Source organism: Oreochromis niloticus, linkage group LG23 (assembly GCF_001858045.2).
Source record: "Oreochromis niloticus isolate F11D_XX linkage group LG23, O_niloticus_UMD_NMBU, whole genome shotgun sequence".
NCBI lineage: Eukaryota > Metazoa > Chordata > Actinopteri > Cichliformes > Cichlidae > Oreochromis > Oreochromis niloticus.
The window spans coordinates 20914867-20930569 of NC_031986.2; the positions used below are offsets into that span (position 1 = coordinate 20914867).

The window sequence follows — 15703 nt, forward strand, 5'->3', positions numbered from 1 at the left end:
CTGGCTTAGGAGGCCAGTGCCTTATCCATTAGGCCACCGGGGCTGATGAGCGCTTGACTTCCTTTCTTTGGAGGTTGTTTCGGCGGTTCGAGTGAAAGCCATGGTTTCAAGCTGATTTTTAGTTCAAAGCTGAAGCTGTATTTAAGAACATTTAAGAAATGCTGAGAAAATAAATTACACTCTGTACACACTCTGGGCAACTCAGCGTCTAGAACTCTGGACAGCCAACACCCTGTGCTTATTGCTTCACTTTATTTGGGGGCGTTTATGTTGTCTGTTGAGACTTGTGAAACCACATGAAGACCAGAGAGTACCAACGATTTGAATCACTGAATTTAGTTCCATTAAAAGAGGGGGAGTAGCAGGAGCGCGTGTGACGTGCTCAAACACAGCTGAGTCAAATGCTTGAATTACCTCTCACCCACTCAGCGCCTGTACTGCAGGCGGTTATGTTGAGATTTTCACCTTTTCATATTCTTGTTTTCACATATATTCATTCTAGGCAACAGGTAGTAGACACCTATCTTAAGAGTGAAGTGTGAACAAGAGTTTCACTTGTCAACAGTGAAGAACAAACTGCTCATTTAGGCTGTTATTATAATTATAAACACATGAGGTCACACTACCAGATATTCAAATTAAAACGCTTCCAAAAGGCACAAACACATAGAATTTGGGGAAGGAGCAGGTTTTGTTTCTTTAAGGTGGGCTTTGTTGTTCAGCCCGTGAAGCTGTCCCTGCTGCCAGTGCAAACTATTCTTCTCTTTTACAATGAAAACACACATAACATTAATGTTGTCTCTGCAAAAAATGTTCTTGGAGATTTCTTGTGTACTTTAACAAACCGAATTTCTTTACATTTTATTTCAATCAGAAATTGAGGTTTAATTATCAGATTATTTTATCCCAGTCACCAATTTAAAATATTTACTTCGTTTCAAAAGAAAATATATATACTCCCGCTCTTCAATATAACAGAGGGACTATATTCTAACAAATGTATAATTAAGGCGTAGCTACTTTTCAGCTTCTTTGAGATGTGCTCTTACCGATCAAGTTTTTTATAAGCAATCAGCTGCAGATGTTCCACAGCTGTTTGAAGGCCTACCTTTAACTGTGCCGTACAGCCCCTCCTGTTGCAGCCCTCTGACTTGACGTTACAGATGCATCTGCGCTTACAGCCACATTCAACCATGCAGATCTGCTCCCCGGAGCCGGACTCGGAGTCATACCTGGACGGGCTTTTTGGTGACTTTGGCGAAAACATGCTGGAGCCTTTGCGGCCGAGTCCGATTTTATCTCGTCCAGTCAGTCGGAGGGCAAAAGTCCGCAGCGGACAGACGACGTCATTTTTCACGCGCTCACTGTGGACTAAAGTGGCGTTTGATCGGAGGCAGTTCATCAAGACGAGACCGGGGGGGGCAAAGTCTTAGATCACCTGACTCCCGCTTGAGTGGGGCAGAAAGTATAGAGAAAGGCGCAAATAAAGCGCCTAAACTTCCTTAAGTGTGCACTTTTATCTGTTGGTCAGAGAAAGAAAAAAGTCTGATATTGATATATTTATAGAAATTAAGTTTTATTCAAGTTCAAATGACTCCAGATAAATAAAGACAAAACGCCTGCCCTTTGCTCCCTGTAACAGGACTAAAGATTTCAAAATAAAAGCTTATTTTTATGCTAATACTGTCCTAAACAAACGCCACGCTTGGGAACAGTTACAAAAGACTTTATTCAGTTTTTACACGTGTGTGTATGTGAATACTCCAGTGTCAAAGAGCACACTGTAAATTATGCAACAGCAGTCCACATGTGTGTGAATGGGGGCATCAAAGCAAATCAATTATTACTGTAATAATTAAAATAAATCATGGCACATTACAACAGAAAATCCTGTTTTCATGCATTTAAATATCTTATTTTTTCCACACAATTCCTTTTGTATTGTTATAATTTCAATGGATGGGACAGCATACCAAACCAAAAGGCACACAGGGAGGACACCAAGACAGGCTTCAGGGCTTTTCCTTTTTTCATCCTTCGGCTTAAAATTGTTCATCTAACAGAGTAAATCCAAGTTTTATTGGATTGAAAACGCTGCAAATCTGTTTTTTCTTCCCTTCACAATTAAGCTGGCAGACAAACAGGAAATGAAGACAAAAGAAGGCCATTCCTTTCTTTTCATGGAATTAAAAAAAACAAAACAAAAAAAACTATTTTTAATCTGCATACAAGAAGAAATGTACACAGACATTTTTTTTTTGTTGCAGTGCATATCTGTACACCAACACAGAGGCAGGGGAGTTGGAAGCAACAGGAACAACCGGAGACCTCAGCGCTGTCGATCCCAGCGCCAGATGGAGGCGTCGTCGCACACTGCTATCAAAATGCTGCTGTCGCGGCTGAAGCTGGTCTGCCGGATGGCCGATGTGCATTTGGGGAGGGTCAGCGTGGTGCACCTGAAGAGGAGCAGAGATAGTTGGGAAAAATTGTAAAAAAACAAAACAAAACAAAATTTGTTTTGGGGTTTTTTGTTTTGTTAGTGTCAAACAGTGCAAAAATGATGAAACAATTGAAATAAAAATGTTTCTTTTGTGACCTGTGAATATTTGTTATTTAAAATCAATGTTCTGACCATAACTGGTGCAAAATCACAACCAAAAGAGTCACAATTTCATTAAATGTGCCAGGTAAAAAAAGACACAGGAAGGCATCACAGCAGCTTTCTATGGGGCATTGGTGCTCAGAGAAGCGTGATAATGCTGCAATAATTGATCGTGAAGACGGCACCACTTAGCAGTTTTACCCTCTGAGCTGCACTAAACTGGCATTTTTCCACTATTCTGTCACTTCAGACAGTGTTGCTTTTAACCGGGCATCATTCCTGCACATTCCTGGTTCAGCCAATTCCTTTTCAAAAGACATGAGGAAGGAAATTTAACACCTTTTTAAAAGAACTTGGAAAAAAAAAGTGGTAACAAAACCTGTAAATATTTAGGTGCAGCAGTGTTCCCAAACTCGGGGAAAAGCACCAGTGTTATTACCTAAAACTACAACTGCAACTACTGTTGTTGCAGTCACTTATAAGGAAATCTGTGTAACTGATGGAGGAGAAGCCTTTCTGTATGCTCCAGGAAGAAATGGTATTACTAAAAACCGTGGAAATAACTGACGCTACTGTAAACCACATACTTCCAAGCTTAAATACGAAGTGTTACAGTTAACCAAAGCCACGCTGCAGCTCTTCAAGTGTTTGATGCTCTCAATTTTTCCAAAGATTCAAGTCATCATATTGGCTTTCTCATGGGTTTACCACTACGTGGAACATGAAACAGCCAGACGGCGGCAGTAATACCCTTGAAACTGCACTTACTGCAAGTTGGAGGTCTCAAAACATTTCCAGACACGGTGAGACTAGATGATACAACTGGGGTCTAATGGGAGGTGGTCTTTGCTTAAATATACTCCACAGTCACTTCTCAGAGACTTTAGAATACTTTTTAGATTAAAATGGCTCTACATGGTTGAGATTTCTGTCCTACCACCAGACCTCCGGACAACGGTACTGATTCCAAACCTTAAAAGGATATGATGAGCCATATGAACAACAAACATGGAACAGTGCTGATGGTAGTTCCTCAGGGCTCCCGATGAGCTATACCAAACTCCTATCAGCACCAAAATAAGGATTACAAATATGAAGATTCCCAAACCACAGGCCCCTGTGTTATTATCTTCTAACAGCTAATGTGAGCTAAACCAAGGGTGCAGCTGATCAAATACAACAACTTGTTTAAGTTTGAGGGTTTACTGTGATATTTTGATGCTAAAAGCAGGGCAAAGAGCAGTGGAGATACAGGACAACTATAACACGCCTGTTGTCTGTTTTTTTACTTACTTGGCTTTGTGCGGATCTTCTACTTCAAGGTCCCACACGTAAAGCTTCCCCACCTGATTCCCCAGAGCCAGCATCTGTGGAACAGCAGAGGTCAGTAAGAGCACCAAGACACAACAAGAAAACAAAAAAACAACTCTCAGCATCCAGTGTTTCCTACAGATTTAGCTTCCATTTCTCCTCTGCAAGAGTTTTTATTTCTTAAGAACAAAATATCAGCGATAATCAACTACTTAAAACCTGCCAGTGACCTCCAACTCCAGGTTAGACTGCAGCTGGCAGCTAGAAACTCGCTGGACAAGTGGCTAATTGACATTAAAGAGCACACTGACAGCAACCTGGCCATCCAGAAAGACAGGACGACTGGAAACACTGGGTTAGCATTGACTGACCTTTCAAGTAAATCAATTAAATGATGTAGTTCTTTCCAACAGATGAAAAATAAAACTGTGTATTTGAGACATTTGATTCCTCTGTTTTTGTCCTTTAATCAGTACAAATGAGAATGAAAATATAAAACCTGATCATACACAAAATAAATAAAGGTAAGATAGCTGACCTTCTGCCAGAAGTCCATGGAGAAGCGCATGTACCAAATGTCACACTGGCTGTAGTCAAAGCGTCCCAGAATCGTCACATTTGACTCATTTGGTTTAATGTGATCAATGTCATCCTCCATCTTCCCGGGTTTCCAGCACACAATGGCGTTTTCACAAGACTGGAATGACAACACAAACTCAGTTGTACATTTTGTTGTTTCATTGAAACTTTAAGGTGCACCGGATTATAAGGCGCATTAAGCAAAACAAAACAGTCAGATAAGTCAAACTTTACTCAACTCATTCTTCTTGCTTCCTCCACTTCTGTACCATTGATTCAATAACGCTGAATTCTCTCGCAGCTGCTCTATTCCCATGTTGTTGCAGTATATTAATGACTAACCTCGTATTGTGGATGGATTATCTCAGTTGTTCTCCTGACTGAAGTTTGATCCATTTACAGCATCCTGCCATGCAACTGCATTTGTCCCTAACCATCAGGAACCCTCACATTAACTTTAATCAAGTCGAAAAAAATTAGCGTTCAACCTCCAGCTTCACTGTGTTTGTTATGCTAACATAGCTGTGTTGCTAGCGATCACGTAGCACATCATTATGTACCAGCTAGCCCAACTTCAGTAACCCTACAAATGTCACTGCTGTTTAGTTTTCTGTCTTCATTTATGTTGGAAGTGATAGCAGAGCTGTACGTTTGAATTTTTTCAGAAATCTCTCAGTCAGAACATGGTATATCGTGTTTAGGTGGAAACTAGTGAGCTAACTTCCTGCTAACTTCTAACTCCATTAAAATTAATAAATTCTGTTTTCATGGATGCCTGGATGTTAAACTTAATTGTTACACCTGGTAAAGCAGCAACGCTGATCATTTTATTAAAGATGAACTCTCAGTGATGCCGCAGTGCTCGTTCGACTTTGGGACCTGAAGCAGACGGAGTTTTGGACCCAGATTACTCCGAGTCCCCGAGGCTCCTGACTACAATAGCCATAATGCTCCGACAATCCATCAAGCAGTGCAGCTTCGTAGCTTACCAAAATCATACTAAAACATTTTTTGACAGACTTTTGAGCGCCGTGTACCACATAAAATTGGTTCCAGGTCAGTAAGCACAACCAGAATTCATACATAAGGCGTACCGGATTATAAGGCACACTGTTGATTTTTGAGAAAATTAAAGGATTTTAAGTGCGCCTTATAGTGCGGAAAATACTGTAACTTAAAAAGAAAAAAACAAAACAAAAAACCCCTTTTGGGTAGCATTAAAGGATTTCCTTTCACTTGCCTTAGAAAGAATAAGATCACCAAGCCACCGCACACAGTCCACATAGTTTCTATGAATGTCACGTGTTGAGAAGTCGGGGAAGTGAATTTTCTGTGAGACAAATGCCCTAAAAAACAACATAAAAAAATATAATAGCATGTATGTAAATCCACAGGCTCAGATATGAAAACAGACCACAGAAAAAGCTTCTGGATGTCTCACCTGTTTGTCTTTGAGGGGTTGTACTCGTAAGACGCGCGAATGGCTTTCTGCATTCTCTCTGAATTGATCCTCCAAAGTTTTAGCGAGTGGTCCATCCCACATGACATAATCTTTTCACCTAGGAGATCAAAATCCTACAAAACAGGAAATGGATAATAGGAGAATGGGAACTGTCAGTACAGATAGAATTTAATCACTTTCACCTAAAACATCTGTTTTGTCACCATTTAGGAAAATTAGTAGACAACTATGATTTAATATTGTGTAAGCTAAGTAACAGAATAAGGTGGGATGGTCTTAATAGACAGATAAACCTGACAATGACATAGCCCAGAGGAACACCACCGACAACTGGTGGGCAAGCATGTGATCTGAAATTTTTTAAACTGCAATTTTAACCATTAAAAGAAACTCATTCCCAACCCCTCAAAAATCAAAACAAAAACTGAAGTGACCACATGGCAGTCCACCTTTGTATTCAGCTTTTTCTGTAGAATCAGCCTCACATGTGCATATACTGCTGTGAGGCTGAAACCCTAATGCCTGTAAAAACAGTCAATTCCAGATGGATAATTTATGTTTACGTTCAATCAGATTGAAAATAAACACACAGACTTTCACTAGTCACTTCAGAGAAGTAGAACATGAACAAGTCTGTGGTGTCAGCTGTCAAGGAAAAGCTGTTTTTCCCCCAAATAACCCAACACAGACGTACAGCCTTTATTGAGTCTGGTCTAATGGTGCCAACATGTGCAGTCATCCCCTAAAGACCGATTCAGAATCTTTTTTTCCCCCTGTTGCACAATAGTCACTGTTATGTCCCAGATAAATTTCCCCACATATACTGTAATACTCACAGCACTCAGCACTTCATCCCGATGACCCTCGACGCCTCCGAAAATGGCCACTAAAGTGTCCGTCTGTATGTTCCACAGCCGAAGAGCGTGATCTGAAAATAAGAGATGACTTTAAGAAAAAGCCTGATTATTGTCTTACAGCCTGATTATTGTCGGTCAGTGAAAGAGACGCTCACAGCTTTTTTTCCTCTATATTTACATTTTTTACATAGTTTGATCTATGCATTTATATTATATTGTATTCAATACTTTAAGGGTAGAATTGAATTTCTTATTTGAGAACTTTACAACTTTATTTGAACACCGTCTTAGTTTTTCTACGTGATAAGCATTGGTTTGTCTGGTTAATCATGTTAAATATTTATATTGATTTGTTTTATTTTTAACTTTCCATAGGGGTCATAATATTTTGTTATATGTGCTGATTGATAAGTCTCCCAAAGCTGGTGTTTAATCTTGATCGTGTATTTGACTCTTACGAAGAGAGTTGATACGCATGAGTTCCCAAAGTTTCTTCCAAGACACGACTTTTATATAACCTACAGTAAAGCAGCAGTTTTATTTCACAGATTACAATTCATTTATCACATAAAGCATAAAAACTCATGCCTCCTTTGCGCTTCCCAGCAGCTATAATCACACTGAAGGGTGTTTAAAAAAAAATAAAAAAAATAAAAAATCCACCTGATTAAAGGAAAGATTAAACTTTGCTGCTGTTCACATGACCTTCAGTGACAGATCCAAACCCCGCTGTCTGATTTATCTCAGATTAAGGAACCACCTGACAGTCCCGTGGAAATAAAACTCAAACTATCCCCACTACACTCGAGTCTGAGGTGACCTTTTTTTTTTCCTCTTTAGATGGAAGCAACAAATCACAGCTGAGAGGGTTTTTACTGCCGGGATGATTTTCAGTGTTGAGTGAGGGTCAATAAAGCCATCAAAGAAATGGGCCTTTTTTTTCCCCAAACACATTGCTGCTGTTGTATTAACCTCACAGTGAAATATATGACAAACTGCTGGTCTTTCTGCCCTGTCTGCGACACAGGTTAACTCTTTTTTTTCCTCCAAGGAGGGGGAAAAAAGTAATATTCAGCAAATATCTGCTAAATAAGGAAACACAAGGTTATTGGCGTAACTCTAGGTGATGCAGTCCGGCTTATGTGTGCATAATGAGCCGGGAAGAACCCTTGAACTGCATGCAGAAGAGCTCGAAGGTGCTTTATGATCACCGTTTACCTTTGCTGACAGAGAGGAGCAGATTGGGATCCCTCGGGTGAAACTTGAGCTCGTTGATGGCGTTCCCATGACCTACATAATGCTGGAAAAGAAGGGAAAAAATGACTTCTTAATTTACACTGTGCAATTAACACAACTTGGGGCAGATGAATTGAAATTCGGTATAATTATTATCATTCCTCTGGGCCATTAAATGCAAGTCTTTCCAAGAACAAAAAATAAAAAATTGTAAATAAAGCTCTACTGTTATAAGTTGCTTCCTGAAAATGCTTCATAATCAAATAAACCTCAGATTATTTTAAGCTTGCAGTAACACTACAGTAGTGCTGTCTGAATTAGGGGCAGTCAGGAGGAACAGTTTATGCAAATATTTAGTCTGAAACAGTACTCGAGAGTCCCCCGAGAGGGTCAAAGATTATGCAGGTGGACTGCAAGAGATCCGTTCATCTCCAAAAGTTGATTCTGTTCATCTGGACGTAGCGATTTGTGGGAGAAACGTTTCGTCACTCATCCAAGTGACTTCTTCAGTCTCAGCTGACTGCAGGTTTCCCCAATCTTATAAACAGTACATTTGCATAATGACTGAAGGAACAATGGGCTGGGAGGTCAGTTCCTTAATCTTAATTATGCAAATTCTCATGACCATTGATCAACAACCACTGACCAAAACCCAATGATCAGAGCCCACGTTCCTCGATGTCCAGGACTGCAGAGTCCTGGCCTGCAGTCCATTTACACATACAGGCCAGTGGACACTCTTTCAATGATGAGGATTTACACATCCTGGACAGGGAGGAACGCTGGATTGAGCGCGGAGTCAAGGAGGCCATTTACGTGAAAAGGGAAAGACCATCCTCTGAATCGAGGAGGGGGCCTAAGGGTACATCTGTCACCATCTTACAATGCTGTGATTGCAGCCATTCCCCAACTCTCTGTGAATGGTACTCATGGCCATTGATCAGTGTTCTTTGATCAGTGGGTTTTGGTCAGTAGTTGTTGATCAATGGTCATGAGAATTTGCATAATTAAGATTAAGGAACTGCCCTCCCAGCCCATTGTTCCTTCAGTGGGCTGGTTTCAGTCATTATGCAAATGACCTGTTTATAAGACTGGGGAAACCTGCAGTCAGCTGAGACTGAAGAAGTCACTTGGATGAGTGACGAAACGTTTCTCCCACAAAACGCTACGTCCAGATGAACAGAATTAACTTTTGGAGATTTACTTACCTGGATGATTGAGCATGCATCAAGACATCCGTTCATATACAATAAATTAAAAAGCCACCCTGCAGTACTAACTACAAGACCCATAAAGGTTTTTTTTTTGTTTTACTGATTTTCACATTTGGTTTGACCATGACCTGATTTTCACCATAATTAAATCAGCTCGAGTTGTTATTAGTATCTACCATCACACAAAATTTCAAAACGACATCTTGAAACCTGTGGACTCTGCTAAAAGACAGAAGTGATGGAGCAGTCGGGTGAAGACTGACACGTTACCTTGATGCACTGCATCGTGATGTGGTTGATCACCCGGATGATGCCGCGGGATCCGGCCACAGCCAGCAGGGGGTGACTTGTGTTGGTGTCATAGGTCCAGGCGCACGTGTAGAAGTTCTCGTCTGCCTTTGCAAAGTTAAGGAAACCTGAACAGAATCTACACTTACCGTTCTTTAACAGACTCAGATGTCCTGCTGTCAGCTACAAGGAGTCACTCAAACTTCAGCACAAACAAGCGTCTCTTCTTCCCTGAACTCTTTTCTGTTTACACTGCATATTTTCTGCTCTCAGCTGCAGAGCTTATATGGAGTTCAAACACCTTTCAGACGGCCAGATAATTCAAAAATATCAGATATCTTAATCCTCGCTGTTAGCCTTCAGCTCAGGTGTCGAGGCATTAAACCCGTCTAGACTGCCCTTCTGTCATCTAAGCAATAAAGAAGTATTTAAAAGCCAAACTGCGGGTGTGTTAGGAAAACTGACAAATGAGAGCAAAGAAGGATTGAGGAAGCAGGTGAAAGGATACGTCTGCATCAACGTAGGACTGCAGGAGTCTGATTTCTCCTTGAGAGTGGCATTCATACAGAGTTACCTGGATAAGCACAGATGTGAGAAGCGAACAAGTTCACTAATAATCAGTGTTTCAAAGACATATTTTAATGTTCCTTTCATTGACAAACTATAAATAGATAAAGAAGTCATTGCAAATCAGCAGGGACATTGGAGCTTGTTGTTATACACTGGTAAATCTGATGCTTTTATTGCCTTTGCGAGCATTTTACAGTGAGCTGCATGCTTTGAAAACTCCTAACAATATGTTGGACAAACACCAGTAAACAGATCAGGACTTTCCCACCTCTGGTAATATGCTGACCCACTACAGAAATAAGCAATTTAAATCAAATTTTTAAATAACTGATCATTTATTTACCCTGTTACTCCCAACTGTAGCAAACACCAGCGGGTCTCCCTCCTTGCTGTGCCAGTTAAACTGGACTCCAAACAATGGCTGGCCATGGTCCTCCTGAGACAAATACAGATGTTGTTAATACCCACTTGTGCTCCTACAAAAAAAATCCTGTATGTATGAGTGCACATTAAACCAGACGGATGTACTAAGAAGCAAGTTAAACAAAACAAGGCTTTGTTTGTGTTAGCTGGCTAGATGACTTCAATCAATTCAGTTCAGTTTGATTTGTATAGCACCAAATCACAACAGAAATCTCTTCTTTATATTATAAGGTAAAGACACCACAATAACATGGAGAAAACCCCAACAATCAGGCAACTCCCTATGAAGAAGCACTCTGGCACAGTGGGAAGCAAAAACTCAATTTTAAGAGGAAGAAAAAGACTCAGGTAGGGGCGGGAATCTGTTGCCACTGGTTGGAAGTGAGGGGAGAAATAACGGACAAAGAGACACTGCCAGAGATTAACAATAACTAATGATTAAATGCAGACTGGTTTATCAAACATTCAGAGACCAAAGATATGCTCAATGCATCATGGGAATCCCCCAGCAGCCTAGACCTATTGCAGTGTAACAAAGGGAGGAATCAGGGTCACCTGATCCAGGCCTAACTATAAGCTTTAGCTGAATATTATTGACGATATTCTATAAATAATTCAAATTTTCCATCTGTGTTGTTCCACTTTGAGCTGCTGCCTTTAGTGATCACCACACCACAGTGGATCATCTGCCTTCCTGGCATCCTCGTGTGACACAACAACCCACTGCATGTCCTCCTTCACTTCCTCCCCCAGTTCCATCTTCATCATCCTTAGTCCAATATATCCAGTCTTTCCTCTGCACATGTCCAAACCATCTCAGCACTGTCTCTCTAACCAGGGGTCCGTTCTTCGTACTTCGCTAAGTAAGTTAGCTGGATTTGATTGTTGACGATTTCGCGTGATCTTGGATCGTTCGGTTCTCCGAAGCTCATCCGGGACTTGCTGTCATAGCAACAGATCCGTAAGCGTAAACCTGCTCGGGAGCAGGCTTACTTTATGTAAACAGGATTAGATCGCGGCCACTCAGGTATGTCCGCTTCATTTATACGAAAGCAACAGCGATATTTCTCCACTGTTTTGCCATAAATAAATATTATCAATGTAACTAAAGATAATGCAGTATTTGATTCTTTTATTGATTTCATACAGATACATACAGGTCATTTCCTAAAAAAAGGGAAATGTACTATTAATCATTCTATTTCATGTATTTGATTATTTCAGATGTAATTCATATTTTAGAGTAGTAATAGTAAATTACTTCGTGTAATCAAGATGAGAGACCACGGCTATAAAAGCGAAGGTGGATTTGGGAAGTCTGTTGCAGCCATGTCCTGTCCGTTTGTACGCGAGCAACCCATTGCGGAAGGTGCAAGATTGAAAAGGAGAGTTTTCAGAATTCAGCGGATATTGCGGGATAGACAGGATCCTTTAGCTCAGCGCGACAGTGTGCTCATAGAGAGATATCGATTTTCCCGTGAGGGTATTATTTACTTAACACTCTCACTCTCTCTCTCTCTATATATATATATATATAAAAAACAAAAAAAAAAAAACACCCAGCACGCCCCTGCGGGCGGTGTATCCTTCAAGCTCGGGTCCTCTACCAGAGGCCTGGGAGCTTGAGGGTCCTGCGCAGTATCTTAGCTGTTCCCAGGACTGCGCTCTTCTGGACAGAGATCTCCGATGTTGTTCCCGGGATCTGCTGGAGCCACTCGCCTAGCTTGGGAGTCACCGCACCTAGTGCTCCGATTACCACGGGGACCACCGTCACCTTCATCCTCCACATCCTCTCGAGCTCTTCTCTGAGCCCTTGGTATTTCTCCAGCTTCTCGTGTTCCTTCTTCCTGATATTGCTGTCATTCGGAACCGCTACATCGATCACTACAGCCGTCTTCTTCTGTTTGTCTACCACCACTATGTCCGGTTGGTTAGCCACCACCATTTTGTCCGTCTGCATCTGGAAGTCCCACAGGATCTTAGCTCGGTCATTCTCCACCACCCTTGGGGGCATCTCCCATTTTGACCTCGGGACTTCCAGGTTTTTTATATATATATATATATATATATATATGTATATATATATCTCCCAACTTACTGTGCATGCTTCAGTCACCCCTTGCATGGGAACAGGTAAAAGTGATGGAGTGTTATGTAAAACTACACACAAAAAACCCACAATGTCAATAAATGTCACAGTACAAAAAGCCGGGGTGTGACGAGGGGGTGCAGGACCACCACCTGTCTTTATTTGCTCTGCCCTTTTCTTGGTTGCTGTTATGAACAAACATACAGATTATTTCAGGGTCTCTTTTCAAGAGACTAAAAGCAATATAAGTGATAAATATTACCATTCTGTAGAATATTCTTATATTTCACTTTTACTTGTTCCCATGTTCTAGTGGGTCCTGTTGTGGCTCTAATGTGAAAGAGGATATAATGTAATATAATATAATAAATTACTTACGAGTTTAATTTGTCAGCAACTTTCTGCCAGCCCTCTCTCCTTGCTTTTGCAGCCTTTGCAATGTTCCCCTGCGCTTTAATTAGACTCTGAAACTCCTGATATCCCTCAATCAAGGGTTCTTGCTCTGCTGCCAAAAAATACTGAGCGCGCTCCTTCGACATCTTCGCCGACCAATCAAAGGGTTGCCGATCAATGTTTCTACTATCGATGCGTAGCCCCTTTTAAGCCACCCAGTGATCTCAGATTACTTCATCCAGCTATACTAATCGTCAACAACAGGTGTGTTCGGAGAACCGGATTAGCGAGCTCAAGGTTAGAGCGATGATTTGATCTTGGATGTAGTAAGCGAGGTACGAAGAACGGACCCCTTGTCTGTAAATCGTTGTCCCTCTGATGCATTACTTTCTAATCGTATCCCTTCTGGTAACTGCCAATGAAAATCTTAACATCTTTAAAACTGCCTCCTGTCTTTATGTCAGCACCACTGTCTCCAAACCAGAGATCATAGCAGTCTCCATTATAATCTTCTAAACTTCCCCTTTCACTTTTGCTGCCATCTTTCTGTCACAAATCAACCCTGACACTTTTCTCTATCCACCCCACGCTGCCTGCACTCTCTTTTTGACCTCTTTTGCACACCGTCTGCTGCTTTCAGTGGGTTGATCCCCAATATTTAAACTTCACGATATCTACTCCTTGGATATTCGCCTGTCACTCATTCACACGTGTATTCTGTCTTGTCTGCCTAGTAGTTTAAATCAGACCAGGCAGCAGATTAGGACCAACCTATTAATGCCTTTTCTGAATCGACAGCTAAGAACATCCAAATACCTGTGACTATGTATCGTTTTTTGCTGGCTCATTTCACAGTAAACCCCTCTGGGCTCTGCACACTGTCTGGTGTGCTGGACGTACTCACCCTCAGGCTGTTGACACATTTAAAAGAATATCTGCACTTCTTGGACTTCCACTTGCCCTTGCCCCAGCTCTTTCTGCCGGGGGCATTGGCGGTGTTGGTGGGTGTGTCTGGGCGTTCTGCGTTGGTGCCACTCTCAACGCTGACGGCATCGTCCTGCAACCAGCAGCAACACAAACAAACGTGTTTTTAAATGCAAAATCATCTTCTAAACATGCGCATTGAGGCCAGAACATGAGCACTCACAAACAAAGTGTGCCTGCTGTGCTGAATACATTGTAAACACGTTTCTTGCCCTGCTATTTGTTTAACAGTGCACTTTTTATAGCAGAAAAAAACAAAACAATCAAAAGCGTATCACTTCCAAACTATTGGGTCAGTTTAAACACAATGAAGGAGGAGATGAGTAAAGATGGCTATGGTTGGCCCATGCTGCTACAAAAACATTCCCCATTAATCAGTTCATAAAGCGCTGTAACATTTTTCTCACAATCAAAGCTTAACTGAAGACCATTCTTGAGCAACCCATCCGAAAAACACTACCTTTTGGTCACTATTTAGTTTATTATTTATCTGCTTGATGCTTTTTGCCAAGGCTAGCTCAGGTTTACACGTGAATAACTCAGTCTGAGCACAAAGAAAACACGTGTGCGCTAACATGGAAGAAACACGTGCGGGAAAATTTATTTGAAGACACTAAAATAGTCCACAGTGAATAACTATATCTGATAGCTCCAGCTGTTTGAATCCAACCGGTGTGAATGAACAAAGATGCTAGCTAAAGCCTTTAGCACATCGGCTACTTTAGCACAATGCTAACTGGTCAGAAGCGCTACACGGCTCATCTGCGGCCAAGCATCAAACACGGTTTAAACGCTTACGTTCTCGTCTCCTGATAAGTCAGGATTGCTGTTCTCATCGCTGCTCAGCTTTTGCTTTTTCGCCGGTATTTCTTTTCCCGCTTGAGAAGGGGACTCGGACATGTTCTTATTTTCCCTCATTTTGGAATTAACCCCGCCCCTTCCGCTCCTACGCCGACGAGCATGCCGGAAACTGAATATTCAGCCAATCACGAATCTCAGCTCGACTGCACAAATACCGGTTATTTTCCGGTTAAAGCCGTGCAGGCGTATTATATATATTTTTATAATAATTTCTTTATCTTTTACTTCCGGACTTTTGTCATTTTAAATGCTCTTGAGCAATAATTCTCCAGCTTTCTGAAGATCTTTCAAAGCGTTTCTTTGGCCATTGCTGCTTTTTCAGTCATGTTCAGTCCAGTCCTTGAACCTGAACATTTTCAGGGGAATTATTTGTTTGACATTTACCTATTACTCACTCAAGCATAACAAAGAAACCTAATTCAAGGGGTGAACCAGTTTTGTGTCTACACACACACAAAAAAAACAACAACCTGGCAAAGAACCAGATTTAAATTGTATCTTTAGGCATGTATTACTGGCAACCTGTCATAAAACACAGAATTTGTTCTTATTTCTTTAGGTGAATCTACACAGTTTAACATAAAATAGTATTTTTGCACCAACAATGTGATTCCCAAGCTGAAAACTTGGCATATCTCAGCATGGTGTGCAGTGTGTTCTTGAAGATCCTGATTAAACTGCACAAGTTGAGGATAAATGTTACAACAGTGAGTGCCTACAGACATCTGTAAAACACGGTGGAGGCTCTGTCAAGGTTTGGGCTGCATTTCAGTAAGTGGTGTTCAAGATCTTGTCAAATGATGAATTAAGAACTCAGAAAAGTACCATCAGATT

The 15703-nt window shown here is 41.1% G+C and overlaps 2 protein-coding genes and 1 non-coding gene across 4 annotated transcripts in view; all 3 read right to left on the minus strand.

The window, feature by feature from the left end:
* trnar-ccu (transfer RNA arginine (anticodon CCU)) overlaps window positions 1-43 on the minus strand; it is a 73-nt gene extending 30 nt beyond the window's left edge. The window contains exon 1 of the tRNA in view: window positions 1-43. This exon is cut by the window's left edge and continues 30 nt beyond it. This is a non-coding gene — a tRNA (tRNA-Arg).
* atp7b (ATPase copper transporting beta) overlaps window positions 1-1417 on the minus strand; it is a 60354-nt gene extending 58937 nt beyond the window's left edge. For both annotated transcript variants that reach the window (XM_019352019.2, XM_019352021.2), the window contains exon 1: window positions 1109-1417. In XM_019352019.2, the coding sequence (XP_019207564.2) occupies window positions 1109-1402 (294 nt within the window). In that variant the 5' untranslated portion in view covers window positions 1403-1417. The remainder of the gene's footprint in view (window positions 1-1108) is intronic.
* Window positions 1418-1710: 293 nt separating this feature from the next.
* eed (embryonic ectoderm development) lies at window positions 1711-14969 on the minus strand. Its single transcript, XM_003459919.4, has 12 exons — window positions 14807-14969; window positions 13929-14081; window positions 10463-10555; window positions 10058-10123; window positions 9532-9657; window positions 8030-8111; window positions 6791-6882; window positions 5934-6067; window positions 5733-5838; window positions 4452-4610; window positions 3896-3969; window positions 1711-2456 (listed from the first exon to the last, which is right to left on the minus strand). The coding sequence occupies exons 1-12, from the start codon at window positions 14924-14926 to the stop codon at window positions 2330-2332; spliced, it is 1332 nt and encodes a 443-aa protein (XP_003459967.1). The 5' UTR covers window positions 14927-14969; the 3' UTR covers window positions 1711-2329.
* Window positions 14970-15703: the final 734 nt, after the last annotated feature.